The following is a 24,653-nucleotide window of genomic DNA, read 5'->3' on the forward strand; positions in this document are numbered from 1 at the left end:
GGAGGTGGCGGCGGGGAGGCCCCGTGGGCTCTTGGGAAATGTAGTTCTCCCCGCTTCCCCGTTCCTTCCTGTCTTGCCGGAGAAGATCTGTCCGGGGTGATGGGAGTGGGACTCTCGCCGCACCGCGCGTTTCTTGCACTATAGTGAGTATTACCAAGCCGGGCCAGTGGACGTTGCCATTAGTGAGGTTCTGCTCGTGGTTGTCTGGCGGGGAGGCGGAGGCGGCTTCTGCCTCGCTTCGCTTCCAGCCTCCTCGCCCTCCCGGCGCCCAGAGGCTGTGTCGTGTCGTGCAGCTGGGTGTTGGATTTCCAGATTTGGGACCGAGGTGTGTGCCTGGCGGGTTGTTGTTTTGCTCTTCTATGGTAAAACGGCCGTCGAGTTCCGCGGTGGTAGAGCATTTGCCTTCGACTGCTGGGTCGTGTGAATCGGCTGGATGACGCCCCGGGTCAGCCTAAGGTGGGTTGCTCCAGAGCTTTCTCCATCATCATTTCCATTTTCCATTTTTTGCCTTTTTTATTTTAACGAGGGAGTGAGAGGAAGGAGGGGGCGGAGAGAAGGCGGAGGAAGACGGAAGGAGAGATAGCTGAAATGTGTGGGTTGTTCAATACATACATACATACATACATAAATGTGGGTGCCATGAATAAGGTGGGGCTGGCATTCCTGGTCTTCAAAAAATATTGAAATGTTTAGCTGTTACGAGATGAGTACCAGGTGGGAAATCTCTCCGGATGTTTGCTTGTCCATGTATCAGCCCAGCGCATCTGCATTTTACAGTAGTACATACAGTACAGTATTGCGGAAATAGGTGGACCTATAGCTGTTCTGTGATCCTCTCTAAAAGCCTTGGAGTATGGCAGGAAAGTGTAACCTCTTCTTATTTTTAAAGGTTGCCTGTAGGATGCTACCCTTAGGTGGTGGGTAATGTGCTAGCGGCCTGCAAAAGTGATGAGTCACTCCTCTTCAAAAATGTACATTGCCAGCCACCTTTCTCACATAAATCGGTGCATTGTAGATGGTTGTGTTTGCCATTTGTGATGATGATTATGGGAACTCGTGGGGTGGGCGACCCATTACACACAGAGATTGGGGGCACTGCTTTCATCTGAAACTGATAATGCTGAAATCTAGAATTCTGCTGTCTAGGAGACCCAATGATTTTCTCCTTTAAATTTGGAGGGGTCACCAGGATGGTCACCTCAGAAAGGATATTTATAGAAGTATAGTGTCTGTTTTCCTTTCCTTTGATTTAGTGATTTAAGAACATTTCAGTGGCAACCATCGCTGTTAAGGTTAAGTAAGGACCAGATCCTAACATTTTCTTAAGATTGCATGAACCTCAGGTTCCATAACATGGCATGTTTTCAGTGGTCCATTGCTAACATTCCATAACTGTACCATCTCTTTTATTGTCTGGTCTCTCTCTGAAAGAGGAAGAAAGTTGAGGTAGCAGACAGAATAGAATCATGTGTCTCCATTTGTACATTTTTGAAGACTGAGTGTGCCACCTCACCTGACATGATGGATAGCAGATGTTATGGCTGTGCATCGAAGTTTACTGTCTTCAAGAAACAGGTATGATTTTCTCCACTAATCGTCTTTGTCTTGAAAAAGCAGAGCTTGCAGAGTAGAACTTGGAATTATTATTCCAAAATGTTCCACTAGAACTCAGGCTTTCAATCGTTTGTGACAGGTGTACTTGCTCAAATTTTAGTTATTTTAATGATGTGACAGTTGTTTAATCGTCTCCTGTCATTAATTTACTGGATGAGGTAGGTCTTAAGCAGATCACTTTCTTTTGTCCCAATTTTCTCTTTTGTACAGCTGTAAAGTGTATAGGTGCTAATATAGGCAGAGGGGGCTCTCTTGCTAGTTCACCCTCAGAAGTTTGGGGTGTGGTGTGAAGGGGTGAAAATGTTGTTTCTATGTTGGCTTTGCAAAGTAAGAATTAGGACTGATTAATACATTATGCTTTTTATACACCTTTTCAATACAGTCTTGTATTGTTTTACTTTCATTGTTTATATAATAAAATATTTTGTGAACCACTTAGAGACTACTCTTGCATTAAATGGAATATAAATATATAAAATAAAACAAATATCCAATATCTGTAAGGGTGCAAAACTGTGTACAGTTACATAGGAGTAAGCGTCACTGTGGGAAATTTCTGAATGAGTAGGCATGCTCTGTGTAGTGTGCACTTAAAAATGTAAGGTGTGGGTGAAGCAAAGATACGTTTGGAATCTTGTATGTATAAAAAGAACATTCACCAGAGACCCAGGATTCTCTTTTGGTCATTGAGTTTGGTGGCAAAGGTCTGCAGCTACATAATGTGTGGAATGGCTGAAATTAAGATTGGTATCTTTGAGTACAGATTTAGTAAACAAAGGTTCATTTAATGTGTTTTATGGGAAGTATTTATGTTATGCTATTTATTTATTTAGAAAAAGTATAAGCAAAAAAACAACCCAGGTTCAGTCATAAAGCATAAAGTTTAGTCATAAAGCATAACTAAAATTTACAAACGAGTTAAAAACAAATATGGATAAACCCATTATTAAAATCAGGAAAACATTTAAAACAAATATCACTAAACCATGTGTCCGGTTTGGCTTGCTGAAATACTGTTAGCAAACACTTTCTGCATTCACATAAATTCTTTTGCTTTCAAAAGGTAGAAAATGATCGAAGAAGGCTATAATGTTTTTTTTCCTTTTTTTAAAAAAACATTTTTTATTGCTTTTTAAAAATACAGAAAAAAGAATAAAGAGTGGTTATAAAAAGATAGGGTATAAATAACAAGTTTCCATATTCTTTTTCCATCTATTCTATAGGACTTCCCCACATCCTCCGAACCCTGCGTTCTCTGTCTTATAAAGCATCAGCAATTTGTTAACTTATTTCAAAACTTATTGTAACTTCCATTTTATCATGTTCCCTATTTTCAATTTTACTGTAGCTCAATTCTTATATGTTTTATATTAAACACAATAAAGTTATTTCATTATTTTACCTCTAAATTCTTGTGTCTTAATTTTCATTTCATTAACTTACATTTGCTGAAGCTAGAATTTCCTGAAAGGTGCATTTTTTAACATTCATACAGCTTATAATGTTTTTTCAAATAGTCCTTAAACTTTTCCCAGTCCTCCTCAGTTGTTTCTTCTCCCACGTCTCGGATTCTGCCAGTCATTTCAGCCAGTTCCATATAGTCCATCAACTGCGATTGCCATTCCTCCAGCGTGGGTAAATCTTGTGTCTTCCAATATTTTGCAATCAGGATCCTTGCTGCTGTGGTAGCATACATGAAAAAGGTTCTGTCCTTCTTAAGCACTCTCTGGTCCACCATGCCCAGAAGGAAGGCCTCTGGTTTTTTAGGTAAGGTAAATCTCAGTACCTTTTTTAGTTCATTATGGATCATTTCCCAGAAGGCCTTCACTTTCGGGCAGGTCCACCAGAGATGAAAGAATGTCCCTTCCGCCTCTCCACATTTCCAACATTTGTTGTCAGACAGATGATATATCTTGGCTAACTTGACTGGGGTCATGTACCACCGGTATACCATTTTCATAATATTTTCCTTCAAGACAGTGCAAGCCGTGAATTTCAAACCGGTGTTCCATAACCTTTCCCAGTCTGCAAACATAATGTTATGCCCCACATCCTGAGCCCATTTTATCATAGCGGATTTGACTGTCTCATCCTGTGTATTCCACTTAAGCAGCAAGTTATACATTCTCGAAAGTAGCTTGCTTTTTGGCTCTAACAATTCAGTCTCTAGTTTCGATTTTTCCACCTGGAATCCAACTTTTTTATCTATTTTAAATACCTCTTGAATTTGCGCATAGTGCAGCCAATCTCGTACCTTAGTTTTCAATTTCTCCAAACTTAGCAGCCTCCAATTGTCTCCAGTTTTTTCAATTATTTCCCAATATTTAGGCCAATGGGCCTCCATGTTGGGTCTCTTACGTGCCTTGGCCTCCACCGGTGAGAGCCACCTCGGAGTTTTACTCTCCAATAAGTCTTTGTATTTTATCCAGACCCTCCAAATTGCTCTTCTGACAATATGGTTTTTAAACAATTTGTGCACTTTAGCCTTGTCATACCACAAATATGCATGCCACCCAAACGCATTGTCAAACCCCTCCAGATCCAGGACGTCAGTGTTCTCCAATAAAATCCAATCTTTCAACCAGCAGAAGGCTGCAGATTCATAATATAGCCTCAAGTCTGGCAGGGCAAATCCCCCTCTTTCTTTCGCATCAGTTAATATTTTAAACTTTATTCGGGGCTTTTTGCCCTGCCAAACAAACTTAGAAATATCCTTCTGCCACTTTCCAAAACATTCCACCTTGTCCACGATCTGTAGGGCCTGAAACAAAAATAACATTTTCGGCAATACATTCATCTTTACAGCAGCTATTCGGCCTAACAAGGAAAGTTTCAATCTTGACCATATTTCCAAGTCTCTTTTGATTTCTGACCAACATTTCTCATAGTTGTCTTTAAACAAATTCAAATTTTTGGAGGTCAAGTACACCCCTAGGTATTTTACTTTTTTAACCACATTCAGCTCCGTTTCTTTGGAGAACTCATCTGTTTCTGTAACTGTCAAATTTTTTGCTAAAACCTTAGTTTTTTGCTTATTTAACTTAAACCCCGCCACCCGACCAAAATCAGAAATTAATTCTAACACTCTTTTAGTGCTGGAGACTGGTTCCTGAAGTGTTAATACCAAGTCATCTGCAAATGCTTTCAATTTGTATTGTTTCACTCCGACCTCGATTCCCTGAACCAACCGGTCCTTTCTGATCATATTTAGCAACACCTCCAAAACTGAAATGAACAATAGGGGGGATAGAGGGCACCCCTGGCGTGTCCCTTTTTCAATTTTAAACTCCTCTGTCACCACATTATTTACAATCAATTTAGCTTTTTGTTCTGTATAGATTGCTTCTATACCATTTTCGAACCCCCGCCCCACTCCCATCCCTTCCAAATTTTTCTTCATAAACATCCAAGAAATATTATCAAAGGCCTTCTCTGCGTCAACAAAAATCAAAACCGCTCTGGTATTCAGATTTGTTTGTAGAAGTTCCATAATGTCAATAATGTTTCTTGTATTGTCAAACAAATGGCTATAATGTTTTGATGTGGAAGCATCCCCTTTGTGAACCCTTTCCAAGAAAGAGTCATTCAGACTTCTTGGAATCATTTGCAGCTGGGTGTTAAGAGCACTTCCTTCCTTTTCCTCTTCCCTTCCTCTCTCAGTGTGGATGCAAGAAATGCGGGCGAGCGTTTTGCTCAGGCTGCCTGGGATTCAGTGCTGTCGTCCCCCACTGTGGAAACACCCAGCAGAAGGTCTGCAAGCAATGCCATGGGGAATTAACAAGGTAAGAAACCAGAGCTGTGGTTCTGATTGAGGGGTTCTCGCGCTTTAGGACGTTTCCTGCAGGGGCTTGCCACTCCAGCACTTCTACAGGCTAGGTGGGCATTCCCCGCAACAATGAAGTCCATATGATGCTGCAAGGGTCTTTCTAGACTAAGGAAGTTTTTCAGGCTGTTTTTCAGCCTGAAGGCTGCATTCTCTCATAGGTAACTGGGCAGGGGCTGCATGCCTGCAAAGGGGGAGGGGGCAGAGGGAAAAGTAGTTGGCGCAACAGACGAGCCTCTTAACTCTGTACAGTAGGCTACATTCCAGCAATGCAAAAGTCAGAAACTTCTCCCTGTCTCTCCATCTGTGCAAGCAAGCAGCATTATTCCAGTTGAGGGACATATTCTATCCAGGCAAAAGCATTCATGGAGGAAATGGACCATGGCCAGTGAGGGCTAGGTTTTGTCCCTGGGGCTGAGGTTCCTCACCTTTGGAGTGGACTTTGTGAAATCGCTTAGAAAACTGGCATGTCAGACTGAAGTTTAGGCTGGTACCTTTCTCCTTCGCGTCTAGTTTTCTGTGTACTTTGATGGAAGATTGTTGCGGGGGTGCCTTCAGTCAGGTAATTCTTCAAATGCAAGCTAGAGAGGCACAATCAACAAACAGCCTCACCATCTCCCTTGCTGCTTTTGAGGCATAGGGTGAAATAGATTGGTGTTATACCCGGGACTTCTCATAGGATCAAAGGCAAGGCAGGATGGGGTTCTGTCTGAGGGCATGTCCTGCCATGATTAAGAAGGGATTTATGTTCTAGAATAACATTTGTTGATAAACTAGAGAGAGGAGCTGAGGGAAGTCAGGGGGGAGTGGAGGGAGGAAAAATAGGGGGGGGGAATTAAGGATGATATGTTTTTTGATAAAATGTTTTGTTGAAATTCCTAATTAAAAAATATTTAAAGAAAAAAAGAAGGGATTTATGTTCTGCCGTTGTGACATTTCTCCTTTTGCTTTACAGCGGCTCACCTCAGTCAAATGCAGCTAAATGGTCTCCACCAGAGAACTATAAAAAGTGAGTTCTATCTAATCTAATCTATTATATATTAAATTTTCTACACTGCTGTTCATCTGAAGATCACAGGATGATTCACAGCATAAAAAGACAAAGTGAGAACACAAAATACATAATAAAAAGGAGAGCAAAAACAAACCAATATCCCCATCCCACAAATGCATTTAAAAGGATGCCAAAGCCAAAGATGCCAAAGACCTGGTTAAAGAGAAATGTTTTTGCCTGGTGCCTAAATATATGTAATGAAGACACCAGGCAAGCCTCCCTGGGGAGAGCATTTGCAAGCAAGGAGCCACCACAGGAAAAGCCTGTTCTTTTGTTGCTACCCTCTGGACATCTAGTGAAGGAGGCACACGAAGAAAGGCCTAAGATTATGGCCACAGGGTCCACATTGGTTCATATGAGGAGAGGCAGTCCTTGAGGTGTTGCGGTCCTGAGCCATTTAAGACTTTATAGGTCAAAAACAGCATTTTGGATTGGGCCCCAAAATTGTCAGCCAGTGCAGTTGGGTCAGGATTGGTGTAATATGCTCAAACCATCTTTCCCCAGTGGTCAACCAGCTGAAGTTTTTGAACCGCCCTCTGCATGGCAGTAATCTAACCTAGAGGTTGCCAGAGCATAGATGACTGAAGTTAGGCTATTCCTGTCCAGAAGGGGGAGCTGTGGATCCAGAAATACCCCATGCTATGTACCTGCTCCTTTAGAGGAAGTGTAACCCCATAAAAAGCAGGCAACCTCCCCATCCATTTAGTCTAGGGAAGAGCCCACTAACAGTGTCTCAATGTTACCGGGATTGAGCTTCAGTTTATTGGCTTTCATCCAGTTTGTGACCAAGGCAAGACATTGGTCCAGCTCTTCCACTGCCACACCTGCCGATGTGAATGAGAAGTGTGTGTCATCAGCATATTGCTGACAATGTACTGCAAAACTCCAGATAATCCTATTCAGTAGTTTCATGCAGATGTTAATTTATTATCAGCATTAAAAGGTTTATACCGCCCTTCATCCACAAGTCCCGAGGCCGTTTACCACACAAAAATACAAGATATAAAACACCAAATATGTAATAAAAACAAGAACAAAAACAATCTAATAACTCCCTTCCCCTCACCCCCTCTCACAACACATTTAAAAGGGTATCAGATGTTAATCAGCCAAAGGCCTTGAAGAGAATTGTTTTCACGTGGCACCTAAAGGTGTATAATGAAGGCACCAGCCGAACCTCCCTGAGGAGGGCATTCCACAAACAGGGAGACACTGTCCTTATCTCTCTCCTGACAGATGTCATCATACAGGGCGACCATAGCAATTTCTGTGCCAAAACCAGGCCTAAACCCCAAGTGAAATAGATACAGAAAATCAGTTTTCCCCAAGAGCACCTGGATCTGGTACACAAATAACAGTCTAGCTGGTTTTATTCCATATCCTTGGTGTAAGTTGCAAACAAGGGTGTATACATTTGCTCATTTTACAGATCCAAGTCTTTGTTCTGAACTGCCACCATTAGCTCTACAGTGGTACCTCGCAAGATGAATGCCTCGTAAGACGAAAAACTCGCAAGACGAAAGAGTTTTTCGTTTTTTGAGTTGCTTCACAAGACGAATTTCCCTATGGGCTTGCTTCGCAAGACGAAAACGTCTTGCAAGTTTCTTTCCTTTTCCTTTTTCTTAAAAGCCTTTTTTGAGGTTTTTTAAGACTTTGGTGATTTTTGAAGCTTTTCCAAAACTTCTTTTGCAGCCATTTGGTAAGTTTAACTTTTAAACTTTTTGGGGGGTTTTTGGATTTTAGGTGCTTCGCAAGACAAAAAATTCGCAAGATGAAAAAACTCGCAGAACGAATTAATTTCGTCTTGCGAGGTACCACTGTACGTAATAACCAGCCACCTGTAATGTTCTCGTTCTCTAGTTTGTGCCAGGATTTGAAGCCCTAATGTAAAGGGTGGGAAGTCAAAATTGTTTTCTCAACCTCATCTAGCACTGCTTTGCTGTTGAAATGGTAGTTCTTGTTTCTTATTTCTAGTAGCTGTGATATCCACTCATATGATGAGCGAAGGCAGTTTTCCATAGTCGCTGCATAACCTTCATCTAAAATTACCCCTTGCTTAGGACCGATTCACTCATGCCTAGGTACTTTTTGATTGCTCAGTATTTCATGACTCTGGCTGAACATGTGAATGGGCTTGGGAAACAGGACTGTGTTTAACTTGGTGGGGTGACTCCATCTGTAGTGTTTGTTTTGTGCATGCAAAACCCTGCTGTAACTCCTGGTTGCTCTTTCTGCAGGCGTGTAGCAGCCCTTGAAGCCAAGCAGAACCGGCCGCAGGGACTCCAGAAGGGTTTGTTGAAGTCCCAAAGCCAAGCAGGCTCCAGATATCAAGGTCTATCAAAAGAGGATCGAGCTCTAGCAGAGAGACTGGAGAGGCTCAAGAAGGAAACAAAACCCAGTAAGCTGTGTACTATTTTTCGCTCTTATCACCCCTGGAAAGCCTGCTTTAGACACAACATAAAACAGAACTTAAAAAATGAATTCCCAGCCTTGCAAATGGAGGGGAAGGCTTGTCCTTAGCTTTAAAGCCAACACGTGCTTGCAGCAGTGTGGGAAAAACCAACAATGGCAAGGTTACCTTCACTATTTGCACAATAGATCTGCCACACACTGATCCAGTTTGCACATAATGCTACACTAAACCATGGCTTAGTGTGAACACACTGGTTCCTGGAGAGGCGATTGTAGCCACTTTACTCTTCCTCTGATCCTGCTGCAGTGCTGCGAACTAAGCCATGGTTTGTTGTACAAACCTGGCCTTGTGATTTGTTTTGCTTTGGACAAGCTGTAACCTGAGCGGTAACCTAGGTTTGCTCTTGGTTTACAGCTCATGGTTTGTCTTGAGCAAAAATAGAACTTACTTTTCAGGCAGTGCTTATGGAATTGTGCAGTTAGTCGATATATTGCTATATGCTCTGGGTTGATGACCTCTGTGTCCATCTTCGACTCTTCCTTTTGCAGGCTGTTGTGCTGCTGCTGGAAGCTGCTTTAGATACCTTCCAATTGAAGGTGCTGAAGGGAAGGCACTAGAGACTAACAATGGTCTGAATTCAGCTCACATCTGTGTGATACTTAGGCAGGGCTATGTATAATTAGTGTGTCCCTGGGATTGCCACACAAGGCAAGCATCTGACATTTGGTAGGCATTATAAATATTCTTGTGGGCGGTTGAAAGGAACTTCTATTCATTGTTTAGTTTCTGGCGATTGAGGTCTCTGAAGCAGCATTGCTTGATATGTGAACAATGTCTGATGGAAACCTCAGACTGAATGGGAAGGCCCTCCAGTGGTCAGCAGGTGGAGCTTCTGTGTCCTGAATAGTTCTTTGTCCTGCCTGCAGAGATAGCACACAATGCATCAATTGTTGTCTGTTACTTAAGCTTTATTCAGACAGCAGGATTTGGGGTTTGGAGGGCACTGAACGTGCGCAGGCTAGGGAATGATGCGGTGGGGGTGGAGAAGGGAAATGTTTTATTCCAGTATCACAGGTGGGTCTCGGTATCCTCTGGGTCTAGTCAATATGATGGCTGGAGCAGGCGTGGGGGTGGGGAAATACTTGCCTATCTGTTTTAATGCAAGGCACGAAAGCTACAAAAGCCTCTTGGGCTCTCTTAGTAAAACAAGATTGTTCTTAATTGAACAGAGTCCATTCCATCTCAGGCTGAGATAGAGTCTAGGCTGGCAGCACTGAAAGATGACCCTGCAAGACCCATTCCATCAGCCCAGGAGATGGAAAACCGGCTGGCAGCCTTGCAGGGCAGAACAATCCCCTCTCCAGCTCCAAAACCAGTAAGATTTCTCTCTCTCTATATATATATAGGTATATATATACAGTGGTCCCTTGGTTTAAGAACAGCTTGGTTTATGAACAACTTGGATTAAGAACACTGCAAACCCAGAAGTAGGTGTTTTGGTTTGTGAACTTTGCCTTGGAATAAGAACATGTTCCGCTTCCTGTTGAGTGTGTTCCATTTGTAAATTGAGTTCCCCGCTGCTATGGGAAAGCATGCCTTGGTTTAAGAACGCTTTGGTTTAAGAACGGACTCCCAGGATGGATTAAGTTCGTAAACCAAGGTACCACTATATATAATTTCCAAGGGATAAGGAACTGGTGGCCCTCAAGATGTTATTGAACTCCAGTTTCCATCAGCCCAAGCCAGCATGGTAGTGAATAGGGATGCTGGGAATTGTAGTCCAACAATATCTGGAGGGCCGCAGGTTCCACTCTTTTCCAGATTCTGTTTCTAGCTGCTACATAAGTATTGTCAAGGGACGTGGGTGGCATGTGGTCTAACACCAACCTAATGTAATAACTGTGAGATAGGCTATGTGGAGAAATTAATTTGGCCAATGCTACTGGTCTAAACCACTGAGCCTCTTGGTCGGCAGTTCGAATGTGCATGATGGGGTGAGCTCCCATTGCTCTGTCCCAGCTCCTACCAATCTAGCAGTTTGAAAGCATGCCAGTGCAAGTAGATAAATAGGTACCACTGCGGCGGGAAGGTAAACAGCGTTTCCGTGCACTCTGGTTTCTGTAACTGTGTTCCGTTGCGCCAGAAGCGGTTTACTCATGCTGGCCACATGGCCTGGAAAGCCGTCTGTGGACAAACACCAGCTCCCTCGGCCTGAAAGCGAGATGAGCGCCACAACCCCATAGTCGCCTTTGACTGGACTTAACAGTCCAGGGGCCCTATACCTTTTTACCTATTATCATTCTCTTACTAATAGGGTTTGGAAATTTTATGAAGTACAGAATCCACCAGAGACATTCTGGTACCTACTAGTGTTTCAAGTTCTCAGCTGTGTTCGAAAGCTGAGAGAGAGAGAGCAGGTGTTGGTTTTCCCTGTGCTATCTCTGTCCAAGGCCATTTGCCTCAGAGACAGGCTATATCTGTTGTCTGGCCCCCTGAAAATAAGATTGGGTATATTAGGTTGGTGTGAAAGAATAGAAATGTCCCTGGGTCCCTTGAGACATTTGAGAAGTTGTTGTGGCTGGGCCCCTTGTTCTTTCTTTTAGTTTTGAACCTCTGGGCTCCTTCCATTGACTGTATAACTTAGGTTTTGTCAAAGTGGTCAACATTGACCCTCTGGGGTTGATGGGACTGTGCAGGGGTGAATAAAGATCTGGGGGTCCAAAAGGGCCTGGGGTGGAAAAGGAATTTATAAGGTACAATGTGAAAAATAAATTTAATTACAAACTATTGAGCAAGGGCATGTTCAGAGAGCCATTGAATGCCCTTGCCATTGAGGAACCTCTGTATTTAACAAGATGATTCCACATTGCAACAGGATTCTCAGACCATGCTCTTCTGTTCTTTTGCAAAAATAAATGTATGTAAGTGCAGAGTTTCACTTGTAAAATATTATTTTTTTACAGTGTTAAAAGACTAATTATAACACTCCTCAACCAAATATATAAAAGCAAGCTGCCTTTGGGAAACTTCAGTGAGCCTTTAAAAAGCCTCATTTTTCTTCAGGGCTCTGCTTAGCTGCTTCCCAAGGCCACCCCTTTATTTCCTAAGAATTCGGGTAGAGGTTGATGGCAACTTTCTGAACTCATCCAGAGGTCAGTGAACTTGAAAGTTTGGGAATTCCGATGTAACTTGTGCAATCCCTTTCTGTTTTTCTTTCTCTTGTTAGGTACACGAGGCCCCTAATGCCAGGACGCAAACTGAGCAGTCAGATGACCTGCTGAAGCAGATGTCTGAGGAAGTTGCCATTGATGAGAGCGGTGGCTCAGGAGTTACGCCACAAGGTCCCTGTCTTGTTTTAAATCTGCTCAGTCTCCCCCCCCCCCCCGCAAGTTGATTAAAAATGGAGGAACAAGCAAGTACACCTCAAGACCTCAAAGGGCACCACTGCTATAGATCAATATATCCATTACAGTATAATCACTCGCTCAAGCACATCACCCAACATTTACTCCTTGCTGCAGGTCCCAGTTAAATAATGTACGGTATATAAAGGAAAACAAGGTTATCTGAATTGTTTCCATATACAGTGGTACCTTGGGTTGCATACGCTTCAGGTTACAGACTCCGCTAACCCAGAAATAGTACCACGGGTTAAGAACTTTGCTTCAGGATGAGAACAGAAATCGTGGGGTGGCGGCGCGGTGGCAGCGGGAGGCCCCATTACCGTATTTTTCGCCCTATAGGATGCACCGTCCCATAATGCGCACCTAGTTTTTTTGAGGGGAAATAAAGGGGGGGAATTATTTCCCCCCCCAGGCGTGGGGCTGGGGAAGCCAGAGCTTCCCCTGACCCCAGCCCCCAGAACACACAACTCTCCACAAGCCGTGGGAGCCCAGCGCTGGGCTCCTGCGCCTTGCGGAGAGCTCAGCGCGCCCAGCCTTCGGCATGCAGGCAAATCTTCGCAAGCTGCGGGAGCCCGGCGCGGGCTCCCACGGCTTGCGGAGATCTGCACGAAGCCTAGAGAGAGCCTCTCGCTCTCCAGGCTTCAGCAAAAGCCTGCATTCGCCCCATAGGACACACACACATTTCCCCTTCGTTTTTGGAGGGGGAAAAGTGTGTCCTATGGGGCGAAAAATACGGTAGCTAAAGTGGTGCTTCAGGTTAAGAACAGTTTCAGTTTAAGAACGGACCTCTGAAATGAATTAAGTACTTAACCCGAGGTACCACTGTATACATCTTTGTTTGCTATGATCTCTTTAGTTACAGTTCGAGAACAGTATGAGTACTTTGATCAGAGTCATGGTGCAGTGTCGTTCTTTGGCTGACATGTTTTTATTCATTTTACAGTGGTACCTTGGTTCTCGAACTTAATCCATTCTGGGAGTCCGTTCAACTCCCGAAACCATTTGAAAACCAAGGCACGGCTTCCGATTGGCTGCAGGAGCTTCCTGCACTTAAGTGGAAGCCACGTTGGACATTCGGCTTCTGAAAAAACGTTTGCAAATCGGAACACTTACTTCTGGGGAGCCGATTTGTTTGGAAACTAAGCCATTCAGGAACCAAGGTTCCACTGTATTTATTTCAAAAAAAAAATATAAGCTACTCATTATAAAATATCAACAGTGGGGTACAGAAAAGCAAAAATAAACATAAAATATGCAGTAGCGATAATAGTTTAAAATTTCAGTACAAGACCAGGAGATGATCAGTGGTCAATAATAAAACAAAACGTAAGTATGCCTCTGAAAGAGACCACTCCTGATTCAGATGTTATGGGGCAAGAAAGCTGAGTGTCTTCAGTTTACTGGAAGCATTGTGTTGCAGATCTCCTAATGACTACTCCTAATGCTTCATTTAGGCATTAAATAGGAATGGGGAGAAAATAGTGCCCTGTGGTGCTTCACAGCATAACTGTTAGGGGACCAAGGTTGCTTTCTGAAATTGACCCAGCTGATAGATACAGAACCACTGCAAAAGTGCACCTCTAACCCTCAGAGGAAATCCTCAATAGTATCAAACCTCTCTTTCATTAATAACTCCTACAAAGATGCATCTCTCCCCCCCCCCCCACCGACAATATTTAAAAGTATACAGGGAGGTCTTACTTTTTATCATACCCACCAGAAATTTGACTCCCCTCCTATGTATATAGCAGGTGTGGGGCTGAATGTGGCCCTCCAGGCTTCTCTATCTGGCCCCCAGGACTCTCATGGAGCATGAAGGGCCAGCATGTTGGGTTGGTGGTATGGAGCTGCCTCTCTGACACCAGTGTCCTCTGCAGAATGGTGGCAGCAGGGATAGGGTTCTAGCAGGCACACACTAGTGGGAATGCAGGATTGACCCCACTGGTGCAGCCACACAACTGTGATGTCACCCTGCTCAACCCCCATACCGACCCAGAAAGCAGCAGTGACACTACTGTCCAGAGGGCTCCATGCTGCCTGCTCCTGTTCTTCAATGTTGTTGTTTTTCCCATCCTTAAACTGTGTCTTCTACTTGCCTGGAAGCCAGAGTAGGTGGGAGGTGCAGAAACCTCTGGTTTTTGTGGGGCTAGAATGTATCTGCTGCGCGAAGGTGAAAGTCACATCGATTGTTCTGCCCATGTCTGCCTCTGGCCCAACCCTCTGCTGGCATTTGGATCTTGGGAGGTTCCCTGAGAGCAGACCTCCCTAGGCGAGTCCTAGGCTGAAGGCAAACCTAACATTTAAAGAGAAATGGTAGCGGGTTATTTGCTGTTAATTTTCACTAGGTGGGGAGAATAATTATTCACGTCCTGCAGTGTGAACCTGGCCTGGCAATTTGCAGAACAGATTCACATACCAGAAATTCAAAACCTGCATCATCTTCCAGCCTCACCCCACCCTCTCTTTGTGCTTCAGGAGGGCTTTTTGTTATTATTTTTTAAAAGTGCCACATGTAAATTTACACTTATTTTACTTAGCAATTGCAAACGTACGAATAAATAGAAAGGTGATGGAAAATCCTTGCTTTTCAGGCTTTCGAGGCTCTCATGAGATCTTGTAGGGCCTTGCAAGATCTCAAGCAGCTGGGGCAGTTCCAGCGGTTGTTTTGACTTTGCATGATTTGGCCTTTGCACATGAACCCCCAGAATGTAACCCAAGTCAAGATCGACCATTACTAATTAATCACTATTTTTTAAAGAAAGCATTTTGAAAAATTAGTGCAAAACTATTCTGGGAGGGAGCAGAGCTTTTTTGATGTTGCAGGTGCCAGCCAACTGCACTATCCACAGCTGGGTCCTGCTGCAAACTAGCAGAACTCTTCCACTGCATCGGGCCACAGTTTTCCTGGGCACAGAAACTTACCATGAAAATTCGCTTTGAACACCATACACTACTGGCATGAAAATATATCCTTCAGTGTTATATCTCCAAGCATCTTGAATTTTAGCTGCATTTCCAGGATGATCATCCCCATTATATCAGGCCTTCAAAAAGCCCCCAAAGGCTTTGATTGTTTTCTGTCATGTTCTCTTTAACAGAATTGCATGGGGTTGTTGAATCTGCAATACTCTTCTAGCTTTAATGATTTATTGTGTCTTAGTTATTTTATTGGGATTGATGCAGCAGTGCCCAGTGGGACAATGCTGTATTGTTGACCTGGCTTCTTGATGCCACACATCGCGACTGACTACTGAGAGGGAAGGCAAGAAGGCAGAGAGCTTACTGCAGGGTAGGCACAGCAGCAGGAGTATCGTGTTGGCTCCAGCGCTTTGCCTGCAGTACACCAAACTCCCTGCCGCCTTGCTCCTCCCCATCCCCCAGCTTGGTAACCATCAGTGGTGCTTGACACTGATCGGCTGCTACCGATTAGATGGAGGAATGGGGTGGTGCTGTGGTCTAAACCACTGAGCCTCTTGGGCCTGCCGGTCAGAATGTCAGCAGTTCGAAACCGCACGATGGAGTGAGCTCCCATTGCTCTGTCCCATCTCCTAGCAGTTTGATAACATGCCAGTGCAAGTAGATAAATAAGTACCGCTGCAGTGGGAAGGTAAACGGCATTTCCATGCGGTTTTGTTTCCATCACGGTGTTCCTTTGCACCAGAAGCGGTTTAGTCATGCTGGCCACATGACCCAGAAAGCTGTCTGTGGACAAATGCTGGCTCCCTCAGCCTGAAAGCGAGATGAGTGCCACAACCCCATAGTCGCCTTTGACTGGACTTAACCGTCTAGGGGTCCTTTACCTTTGCCTTTACCGATCGGATGTGTTTTATTTGCTGGCTGCTGGTTCTTGCTGTAATCACAATCCTTTTCATGGGGCGATAGACATTGCAGACTGAAATAGCATTGTTTTTATGGTGATGTGGGAGCCAGATAATAGATGTTCCGTCTGCCGCATTTGGTCTGTGAGGTTTGTGCTGCGTGCATCATTTAAGGTTGCAGTCATCGTGCAATGGTCATATATTTCTGAATTAACCCTAAGTCTCTGCTTTTCCAGAAGTTAGGACCCAAACTTTAAATGACTTAAATCGAGCCGACAGCATTGGCGGCATTGATGATATGGATCCCAAACAGTTGGAGGAGGAGAAGAATAGATTGCTGGCATCGGCGGCGACTGAGCTGAGGGAAGACAACACCAGGCAGGAGAAGATTCTAGAAGTAGCCAAGCGATTGGCCGCACTAAAAGGCCAAGATCCTGATAAAGGTGTGTAACATGGGATATTAAAGGAAGCAGAAAAACAGCCACTCTATTTCCTTAAGTGGAGTCATTCTCAACAGGAGGAGAGAGTCCCAGTGCTCTTGGGTCCTGTTTGCAGGGTTGTCCGTGGAATACAGTCAAACATCGATTGTCAAACGTAATCTGTTCCAAAAGACCATTTGACTTCAGAAATGTTCGACAACTGAGGCACAGCTTCTGACTGGTTGCAAGAGCTTCTTGCACTCAAGTGGAAGCCATGTTGGACGTTCAATTTCTGAAAAATGTTCAGAAACCGGAACATTTACTTCTAGGTTTTCAGCATTCAGGAGCCAAAACTTTCAAAAACGGAGCTGTTCAAGAACCGACGTTTGACTGTATTTGGTTGGCCACTGTGAGAAAAGGATGTGGGACTAGATGAGCCACTGGCCTGAACCAGCAGACCGTTCTTACATCCTTACATTTTCTTTGTTGGCTAGTGGGAATATGCCTGAGAAACAATTGTCGAAAAATATGACTGTTTCCTAGTGCTGTGATTCTGGTTTTTTAAGGAACAAGTAATTGGTATCGGTGGATAGCTCAAAGCTAACTTGTAACAGAAACCCTTAGTTTCTTTCACAAGCGAAACTGTTTGAACAAAGCCTGATTTGCGTATAGACAGGCCTGTAGCAAAATTCAGTACTTAGCTGTGTTTTCTCCAGCCTTGGGCATTTGCCAGGGGCCTGGTCATCTCTCATATTTCTTCACCCCTGGGTGCCTAGCATTGCTCAGGAATTTGAAGAAACAAAAATATTGGTGCCATTTTGAAAGGTTTGGTCTTCCATTTCCCCCGCACCATAGATTAAACACCTGCTCCTTGATCTCAGGAACCCCCATTCAAAATGTGACTTATGATACCTTAAGAGGTGTCCAAATGTGTATCAAACAGACAAATAGCTTTGCAGAACATTATTATAATAAAATAAAATAAAATAAAATAAAATATACACACTATTCCTTCAAGTAATTCCAAGTGTTAGAAAATATTGCAGCCTGTGCAACTGGGTCAGCTGCACAGTAGCTTCATGCTCCCTCTGTAATCAATAAGTGCATTCTCACATTGTCTGCTAGGGCTCCCAACTAACTGGAGGAAAGACAATACCTTGGCCTAATCTTTTGCCTTTGATATAACCTCGATATGCAAGAGTGAGTGTGTGGAACTTTTCCACCTAAAAAGTATCCGCTGCTAATCCTACAAACAAAGCTGCTGTCAAAGTGACCTCTCATCCATTAGCAGCTCCATTTGCCACAGCTAGAGTTAGCCTTGCCTACACTGATGATGGGAGAAGGAGGGTCCTGGATGTCTTTAGAAATCCTGCTGACTGGAACCAAAAGTAACATGTTTCTCCTGGGACTCTACCATAAAGAATGATCAGCCTAGAGAGCCTGGGCTGAACAAGAAGGAAGGACTGGCTGCTAGAGAAACAAGGCCACAAAAGGAAGAGGGCGGATTGCTAGCTTCCTTGAGCCCAAAGGCAGCAAATTTATTATTATTATTATTATTATTATTATTATTATTATTATTATTATTATTTATTTGTACCCTGCCCATCTGGCTGGGTTTCCCCAGCCACTCTGGGCAGCTTCCAACAAAGATTAAAAATACATTAAAATGTCACACACTGAAAACTTCCCTCAACAGGGCTGCCTTCAGATGTCTTCTGAATGTCAAGTAGTTGTTTATCTCTTTGACATCTGATGGGAGGGTGTTCCACAGGGCGGGTGCCACTACCAAGAAGGCCCTCTGCCTGGTTCCCTGTAGCTTCGCTTCTCGCAGTGAGGGAACTGCCAGAAGGCCCTCTGCACTGGACCTCAGCGCCCCGGCAGAACGATGGGGGTGGAGACACTCCTTCTGGTATACTGTGCCATCTGATGATGGAATGGAAGTGACCAGGGAACAGCCCTTATTCTTCTAAGAATACACCCATCGGGGATGTATTAGTGGTACATGCTATCAGGTGGTCCTTTATTCTCTCTCTAGCTTTACAGGGACTAGAAATACACTAAAGAATGTGAGCCAAAATAAAAACCCATCTTCCCATAGGGAAGGCAAATCTGCAAAGGAGGGCAAGAAACATAAGATGATGATGGGCCGTCTTGATGAATTGCATCTTTAGCTCCTCAGTTTCCTCTTCTTTCTCTTGCAGTGACTTTGGATGACTACAGATTCCCCAATAGTGATGAAGAAATAGAAGAAGAAGAAGCCATTCAGAGAGTTTTGAAACAGGTCCATAGTAATTGGAATTGAGTTTTGCATTTGTCAAGCCTCTTGTTTTTGCCTTGCTGCAAAGACAAGATTTCTGCTATGCCCAGCTTCTTATCTTTGCTGTAAATCCATCCTCAGAGTGTGCTCCTAATGGTTTTCCCAAATTAGTCCATAAGCCTTGTAGAGTACTATGTAGAGCTTTCACTCGATTAAAGAAATCGTGTGATGCAGTTCCTGTGCATGTCAGCTTAGAGTTAAAATATGTGTACAACAGCCACTGTAGTCAATTAACTGTAGGAGTTGTGTAGTACAATTTTATTTATCTGTAAACTCATTTATAGGTTGCCTTTTGGGGTATAGCCCATCCAAGGCAGCTTACAGCAATCATAAAAAGCAATACCATCTAAAACTCACAATGGCAGTAGTTCAGCAATTGGATGCATGTTTAAGCATTCTGTAATCAGTGGGCTCTTCCTGCAGGCTCACAATATCAGAGAAACAAGGGGAGGGAAATAGGAAGTACGTAGTAAAATGAACAAATATTTGCTATTCAGTGGAAGCAATGAAAGAATGATGAAACGAAGATAGATATAATAAAAATAATAAAAATCAAAGCTGTCATGCTTGAGACTTTTGAAAAGGGTTTTGAGAGACAGAAAGACAAGCCATGCAAATATCTGAAGGGAAGGGCATCCATATTATTGATTTTGTTACCTAATTTTTAGCCAGAGGAGCTACCCACAACAACTTGTGAGGTAGGTTAGAGATATTAATTAGCTGAGTAGGAATTTGTACCCAGGTGCTCTCTGAGTATTTAATGACTAGATTTTTGGTCATAAATGCCCTTTGTAAAGCTGCTTTCTTTCCTGCCCAATAGTTAATCTGGTGGCTGCATGTTTGTTTACTAAACCAAAGATTAAGGAAGTAGTAGAAGAAAGACGCTTCTAAGAGGAAGGTTTGTGTGAAGAAAAGTCTTTTGTTTCAACTGTTGTTTCTGCCATCAGCTTACTGAGGAGGCGGCTCTGGATGAAGCAAGCGGCTTCAATATTTCTCCGGATCGATCCACCCAACCAGCGACCGACCAACAAAAACCAGCCAGGAAACCTGAGCAAGTAAGCAGCCAATTCAATCCTATATGCAGTGCTTTTTTTCTAAAAAATGTTTAGGGGTACTCTCATTTTTTGTCAAGAAAATCACCATTTTGTAGTTCAAATCGAGAAAAATAAATACAGTAAATGGACAAAAATACATGTTTAGGGGCAGTGCTTTTTTCTAAAAAAATGTTTAGGGGTACTCTCATTTTGACTCAAGAAAATCAACGTTTTATAGTTCAAATCAGGAAAAATAAATACAGTAAATGGACAAAAGTACAAAGATTCACAAAATGTTTAGGGGTATGTGTACCCCTGCGTACCCCCAGGAAAAAAGCACTGCGTATATGTGTGGCATTCTCTGACTTTGCTGTGCTCAGTGCAGTATCAGGCTGATCCCAGCAAGGCCCTTTTTAGTTTAGGTGTCATCCCATCGTGCTAAATGGCACCTAAACAGAAACAACAACAAAATGCCCATTGGCCGAATGGTTAAGCTGAGAAGCAAAAGACAAAATGATTCCTCGAAGGCCTGCTAATTCTGAGCCACACTCTGTGTCCTAGTTCTGTGTTATGCCAAACAATTCAAAGCCCTCCAGCTGTAGGCAAAATTGATAGGTGTCCTCTTCTAGAACAATAGGTTTTGATGTCTATGTGAGCAAGATGAGGTGCCCGAAGTTGTGTGTGCACTTTAAAGTAAATAGCAATCAAGCGTGACTGGTGCTGATGTGGGAAATAACAAACAGTTCTTCCACGTTCTTCCTCTGTGACTTTACAAAACTCACGTCAAGGCCTCATCGCTTCAGATGGGCCCTTCCTGTACCAAGCAAAAGCGGTCATTCCTTTATTGCTTGGGCTGTTCTGCATTGTCTTCAGGTGTCCAATATTGCGCAGGGTTAGAAGTGTATTCTAGGGCCTGCAGCAGAGTTCGTAGCAGCTCAGTTTTATTTTATTTTTTGAGTTTCTGGTCCTTGTGGCTGTAAGATTTTAATACTTCGCATTTATGCAGACATTTCAGGTGTCTCAAACGCTTCATGTATATTCCCAGTATTTTCCTTAAAACAGCCCTGTAACATGGGGTAACACCACAAGCATCGTATTGTACATGGTGAGGAGGAGGGAATGTAGGCCTAGAATGAAAGAAGAACTGTCTCAGGTAAGAACTGTCTGAGGCCTGAAGCAGGAAATTGATGGTTCATATTAATAACACAGTGGTTATCTCAAATCTCCAAAAAAAAGAATGTGTATACAGTAGTACCTCTGGTTAAGAACTTAATTTGTTCCGGAGCTCTGTTCTTAACCTGAAACCATTCTTAACCTGAGGTACCACTTTACCTAATGGGGCCTCCCACTGCCACTGCACTGCCGGTGTGCGATTTCTGAGGTAAAGTTCTTAACCTGAGGTACTACTTCTGGGTTAGCGGAGTCTGTAACCTGAAGCATTTGTAACCCCAAAGTGTTTGTAACCCAAGGTACCACTGTATATGTAGATATGTGCATAGCATATATTTAAAATGGTGTGATCTTCAGGGAACAGAGTCCTGCGCCCTGTCTAGTTCAGTTTCTTACCTGCTGGATCCCACTCTCAGCCATGACTAGAGTCTTAGGTGGGACCTTGGTGGTCATGCAGTCCAACCCATGGCTGAGAGTGGGATCCAGGAAACAACTATAGCATCCCTTCTATGTGCTCTGACTGCCAATCACATCTTTCCTCTTACACTCATGTGGCTTCCCCAAAAACAAAAAACACATAGGCAAGGTGTGTGTGTGTTTTTAATTTTAAAAAACTGGAATTTAAAAAAATTGAAATGAGAGCATTACATGATATATGTAGAAATATTGCACTGATTTAGATAAGTGGGTTTGGGTTTTTAATTGGTGCAAAGTTGTAGTGGGAGGAATTTTGCAGAATGCAAACAGTGAAGGCAATGTCATGCAGCTCCCCATTCACACCAGAAGGTACTCTTGGAGTTTCTGTTGCAACATCTATGCATATTACCCTTCCCGTTAGGGAAAAGCTCCAGCGGTTGCTAAACCTCTCGTCTTACCGGACAGCGACGAGGAAGAGCTGCCCTGGTGCTGCATCTGCAACGAGGATGCTGTCCTACGCTGCCACGCCTGTGATGGCGACCTCTACTGCCAGCGATGCTTCCGGTAATGGCAAGAACCTCGGGGCGGAGGGTGGAAATCCCAGCATTCCATGCAGCTTGTGTAGCGTGATCGTGTGCTGCATGTTTTTTTAGAGTGTGCAGGAAGAGCTGTGTGCCAGAAAGGCTGAAACAAAGCTCCTTAGTTGCAGGGGCCCCACGGCAGAAAGTAGCTAGCACTGAATGTGCAATCCCCATGACTTGGGCCTAAGGGGAGGGGACTGTCCCACTTCCTTTATCCTGCTGCAACTTCCTGCTCTCCCTAAAAAGGATGGAGGAATCATCTGGGACAGGAGTTGAGGGCTGTTTTCGGAGAGGGAAATTGGTGGAAAATCTACGCTTGCAGTGCCTCCTGCAACGACCACACAACTGGTGTCGGGCCTAAAGGCAGCTTTTCTCAGGCCCAGACTATGACCACATTCACACTGTCTATTTAAAACACTATGTTGCCACTTTAAGCATGGCTTACCCCAGAGAAGCTGTAGTTTATGAAGGGTGCTGAAAGTTGTTAGGAGACCCCGCTGTTCCCTCACAGAGATATAATTCCTACAGTTCCTTGGGAAGAGGAATTGATGGGTAAACCACTTGGAACCGTAGCTCCATGAGGGAAACAGGGGTCTCCTAACAACTCTCAGGATTTCTTTGAGTGGGGAGCCATGGCTGTCTAAAGTGGTCGCATGAGTTTGTGTATATTGCCTTTTCTTAAATAGTTACAGGCTTGGGGGAAGCCTGGTTCTTACTGCAAAAGCAGAGCCTGGGGAGAAGTTCTCTTCATATTCACACCCCACAGCTGGAATGGAGATCAAGCCCTCTGTGCTGCTGAGAGCCTTAGATAAAAAGTCCTCATTGGTATCAGTGGGAACTTATTTTTCTAGCTGCATTTGAGGAAGGGAAGGAATCTCCATTCCAATCAAAGTGGGAGAGTGAAGAGAGAAGCTTCCCCTCTCTATGAGCTGTATTTACATTAAGAACCGGGAACTCTCATGCCTGCAATTATTTAAGGGGAAATAAGTAGCTCTATGCTGCGTACCTAAGTGAACATGTAGTTTGTCCCAAAGTTCAAGTCCATCACTTGGCTTATTATATACCCCACTGGCTCTCTGCAGTTCTCTTCTTGTAGGGCAGGGAGGGAGAAATTTGTCATTCAGACTATGGTGCCGAAGATTAAAACACTTCACAGTGTGTGAGCACATACATAAAATAGAGTAATTTATTTGCGGGTGATGACAGTGATGTGTACTCACATAGTTCTGTTTCCTTCCATTGAGCTTGTGCAAGACGATCCTGTCAGCGGATTGGGCCCTTCTCTGCTCTTTTCTGTGGCTCACAATCCTACAGAGAAGGCATCCCCACCCCTGTAGTGCAGTTTCAGAGTTGGATCTGAAGGAATGGCTGGAGGCCTCCTGTTTGCCAGCTGTGCCCAGTAACCTAAATTTTCATACTAGTAATTCATAGACTTCTATGCCTGCAAAACCTTGTGCCTCAGATCACTGGAGGGCTTGTGATCTCCTCTTACCTCCATGAATGAGTGAGAGTCGCCATCACTTCTGCAGGATATTCTGGTTGGCATGACAGTAGACTCCTAGTAAACACTGCCTGCACTTCCTGTTTTGGTTTTCAGGGAAAGCCATGATGAATTTGATCGGAGGGAGCACCGAACGTCTAGCTATTGTCGTCCTCGAAAGCAAAAATGAGCCTATGGAGCGTGAGAAGAAAAGGGGAGGAAGGTGAAATGGAAGGGGATAAAAGAGAAGATGTCCACAAAGGTTTGCTATTTCAGCAAAAGCTGGCAGACTCTGAAAGGCAGCTTTGTGTCACTGAGAAGCTTGGAGGGCAAATGGTTGTGCCCAGCAAAATCAAGGCAGCCACTGTGGAGCTTGTAGTACGCTGAAGGTGGTTTGCCATGTGAGTAAGCTGTTAATTCAGTGAGAATGAAGACTGGCATGCTTGAAAAGGTGGGTTATTTTGCAGAGATTTGCCATTGACCTGGATGAGATGTTCATAGGAAATATTGCAAAGATAATAAATTATATGAAGAGAAGTTTGTGGTGATTTTTCTCCCCCCCGTAGATGTCCACTGTTGCATTCTACAATCTGAGAACTCGTCTCAAGGTCTCTTAAAACTACACCGTCCTTAATGCAAGCAGTAGTGTTGCCTCAACAGCAAAGTTCTTCACAAAAATGGAACCAGTTTTATAGTAAATTCCAGGTAGGCTTGGATCATAACCAAGGCCTTTCCTCTGAAATCAGGAAAACATTCAATTCCTATCTTTCCATTCTCTTTGGTCAGTTTTCCCCCTTACAAAAGGAACTAGATTTAGGTTTCATATGTCTTGTTTTTAATTACTAAATTTTCAGAATAGCATCCTTTTTGTTCTCGCTTCACAATAGCGAATTCCAAAACCATTATGAGGTGAATGCTTTTAGTAAGTCAAGCTGAGTGTGCTAAACGGACATGTATTGGCGTTGCACCAAGGTCCCTTGAAATGCACAACAGCAGATTCTAGAAATGGAACCCCGTTTCTCAGTTCTGTGTTCATTCATAGGCAAAACACATGGATTTATTGACCACTTCACCCCTTACATTGCTTCTTTTAGAAGTGGCTTGGGGGG

The 24,653-nt window shown here is 43.6% G+C and overlaps 1 protein-coding gene and 1 long non-coding RNA gene across 7 annotated transcripts; one reads left to right on the top strand and one right to left on the bottom strand.

Moving 5' to 3' along the window:
- The first annotated feature begins 17 nt into the window (after window positions 1–17).
- ZFYVE19 (zinc finger FYVE-type containing 19) lies at window positions 18–24,081 on the top strand. Of its 6 annotated transcripts, none has more exons than XM_083745012.1 (12): window positions 18–456; window positions 1,432–1,575; window positions 5,275–5,396; window positions 6,393–6,446; window positions 8,729–8,889; window positions 10,134–10,279; window positions 12,131–12,245; window positions 16,363–16,569; window positions 18,747–18,826; window positions 19,810–19,917; window positions 21,905–22,047; window positions 23,662–24,081. In XM_083745012.1, exons 2-12 carry the CDS (start codon window positions 1,519–1,521, stop codon window positions 23,732–23,734), a joined length of 1,266 nt encoding a protein of 421 aa, XP_083601138.1. In that variant the 5' UTR covers window positions 18–456; window positions 1,432–1,518; the 3' UTR covers window positions 23,735–24,081. The 6 variants fall into 6 exon arrangements, with proteins under 6 accessions (XP_083601138.1, XP_083601140.1, XP_083601141.1 ...); XM_083745014.1 differs by having other exon boundaries at window positions 39–456; window positions 16,366–16,569; XM_083745015.1 differs by having other exon boundaries at window positions 39–143; window positions 16,366–16,569.
- On the bottom strand, window positions 1,233–16,355 carry LOC310847806. The gene is made up of 3 exons (XR_014566026.1): window positions 14,026–16,355; window positions 7,235–7,315; window positions 1,233–1,424 (listed from the first exon to the last, which is right to left on the bottom strand). It is a non-coding gene; the product is annotated as an uncharacterized lncRNA (long non-coding RNA).
- Window positions 24,082–24,653: the final 572 nt, after the last annotated feature.

The sequence above is a fragment of the Podarcis gaigeae genome (genome assembly GCF_964106915.1).
Source record: "Podarcis gaigeae genome assembly, chromosome: 1".
Classification (NCBI taxonomy): domain Eukaryota; kingdom Metazoa; phylum Chordata; class Lepidosauria; order Squamata; family Lacertidae; genus Podarcis; species Podarcis gaigeae.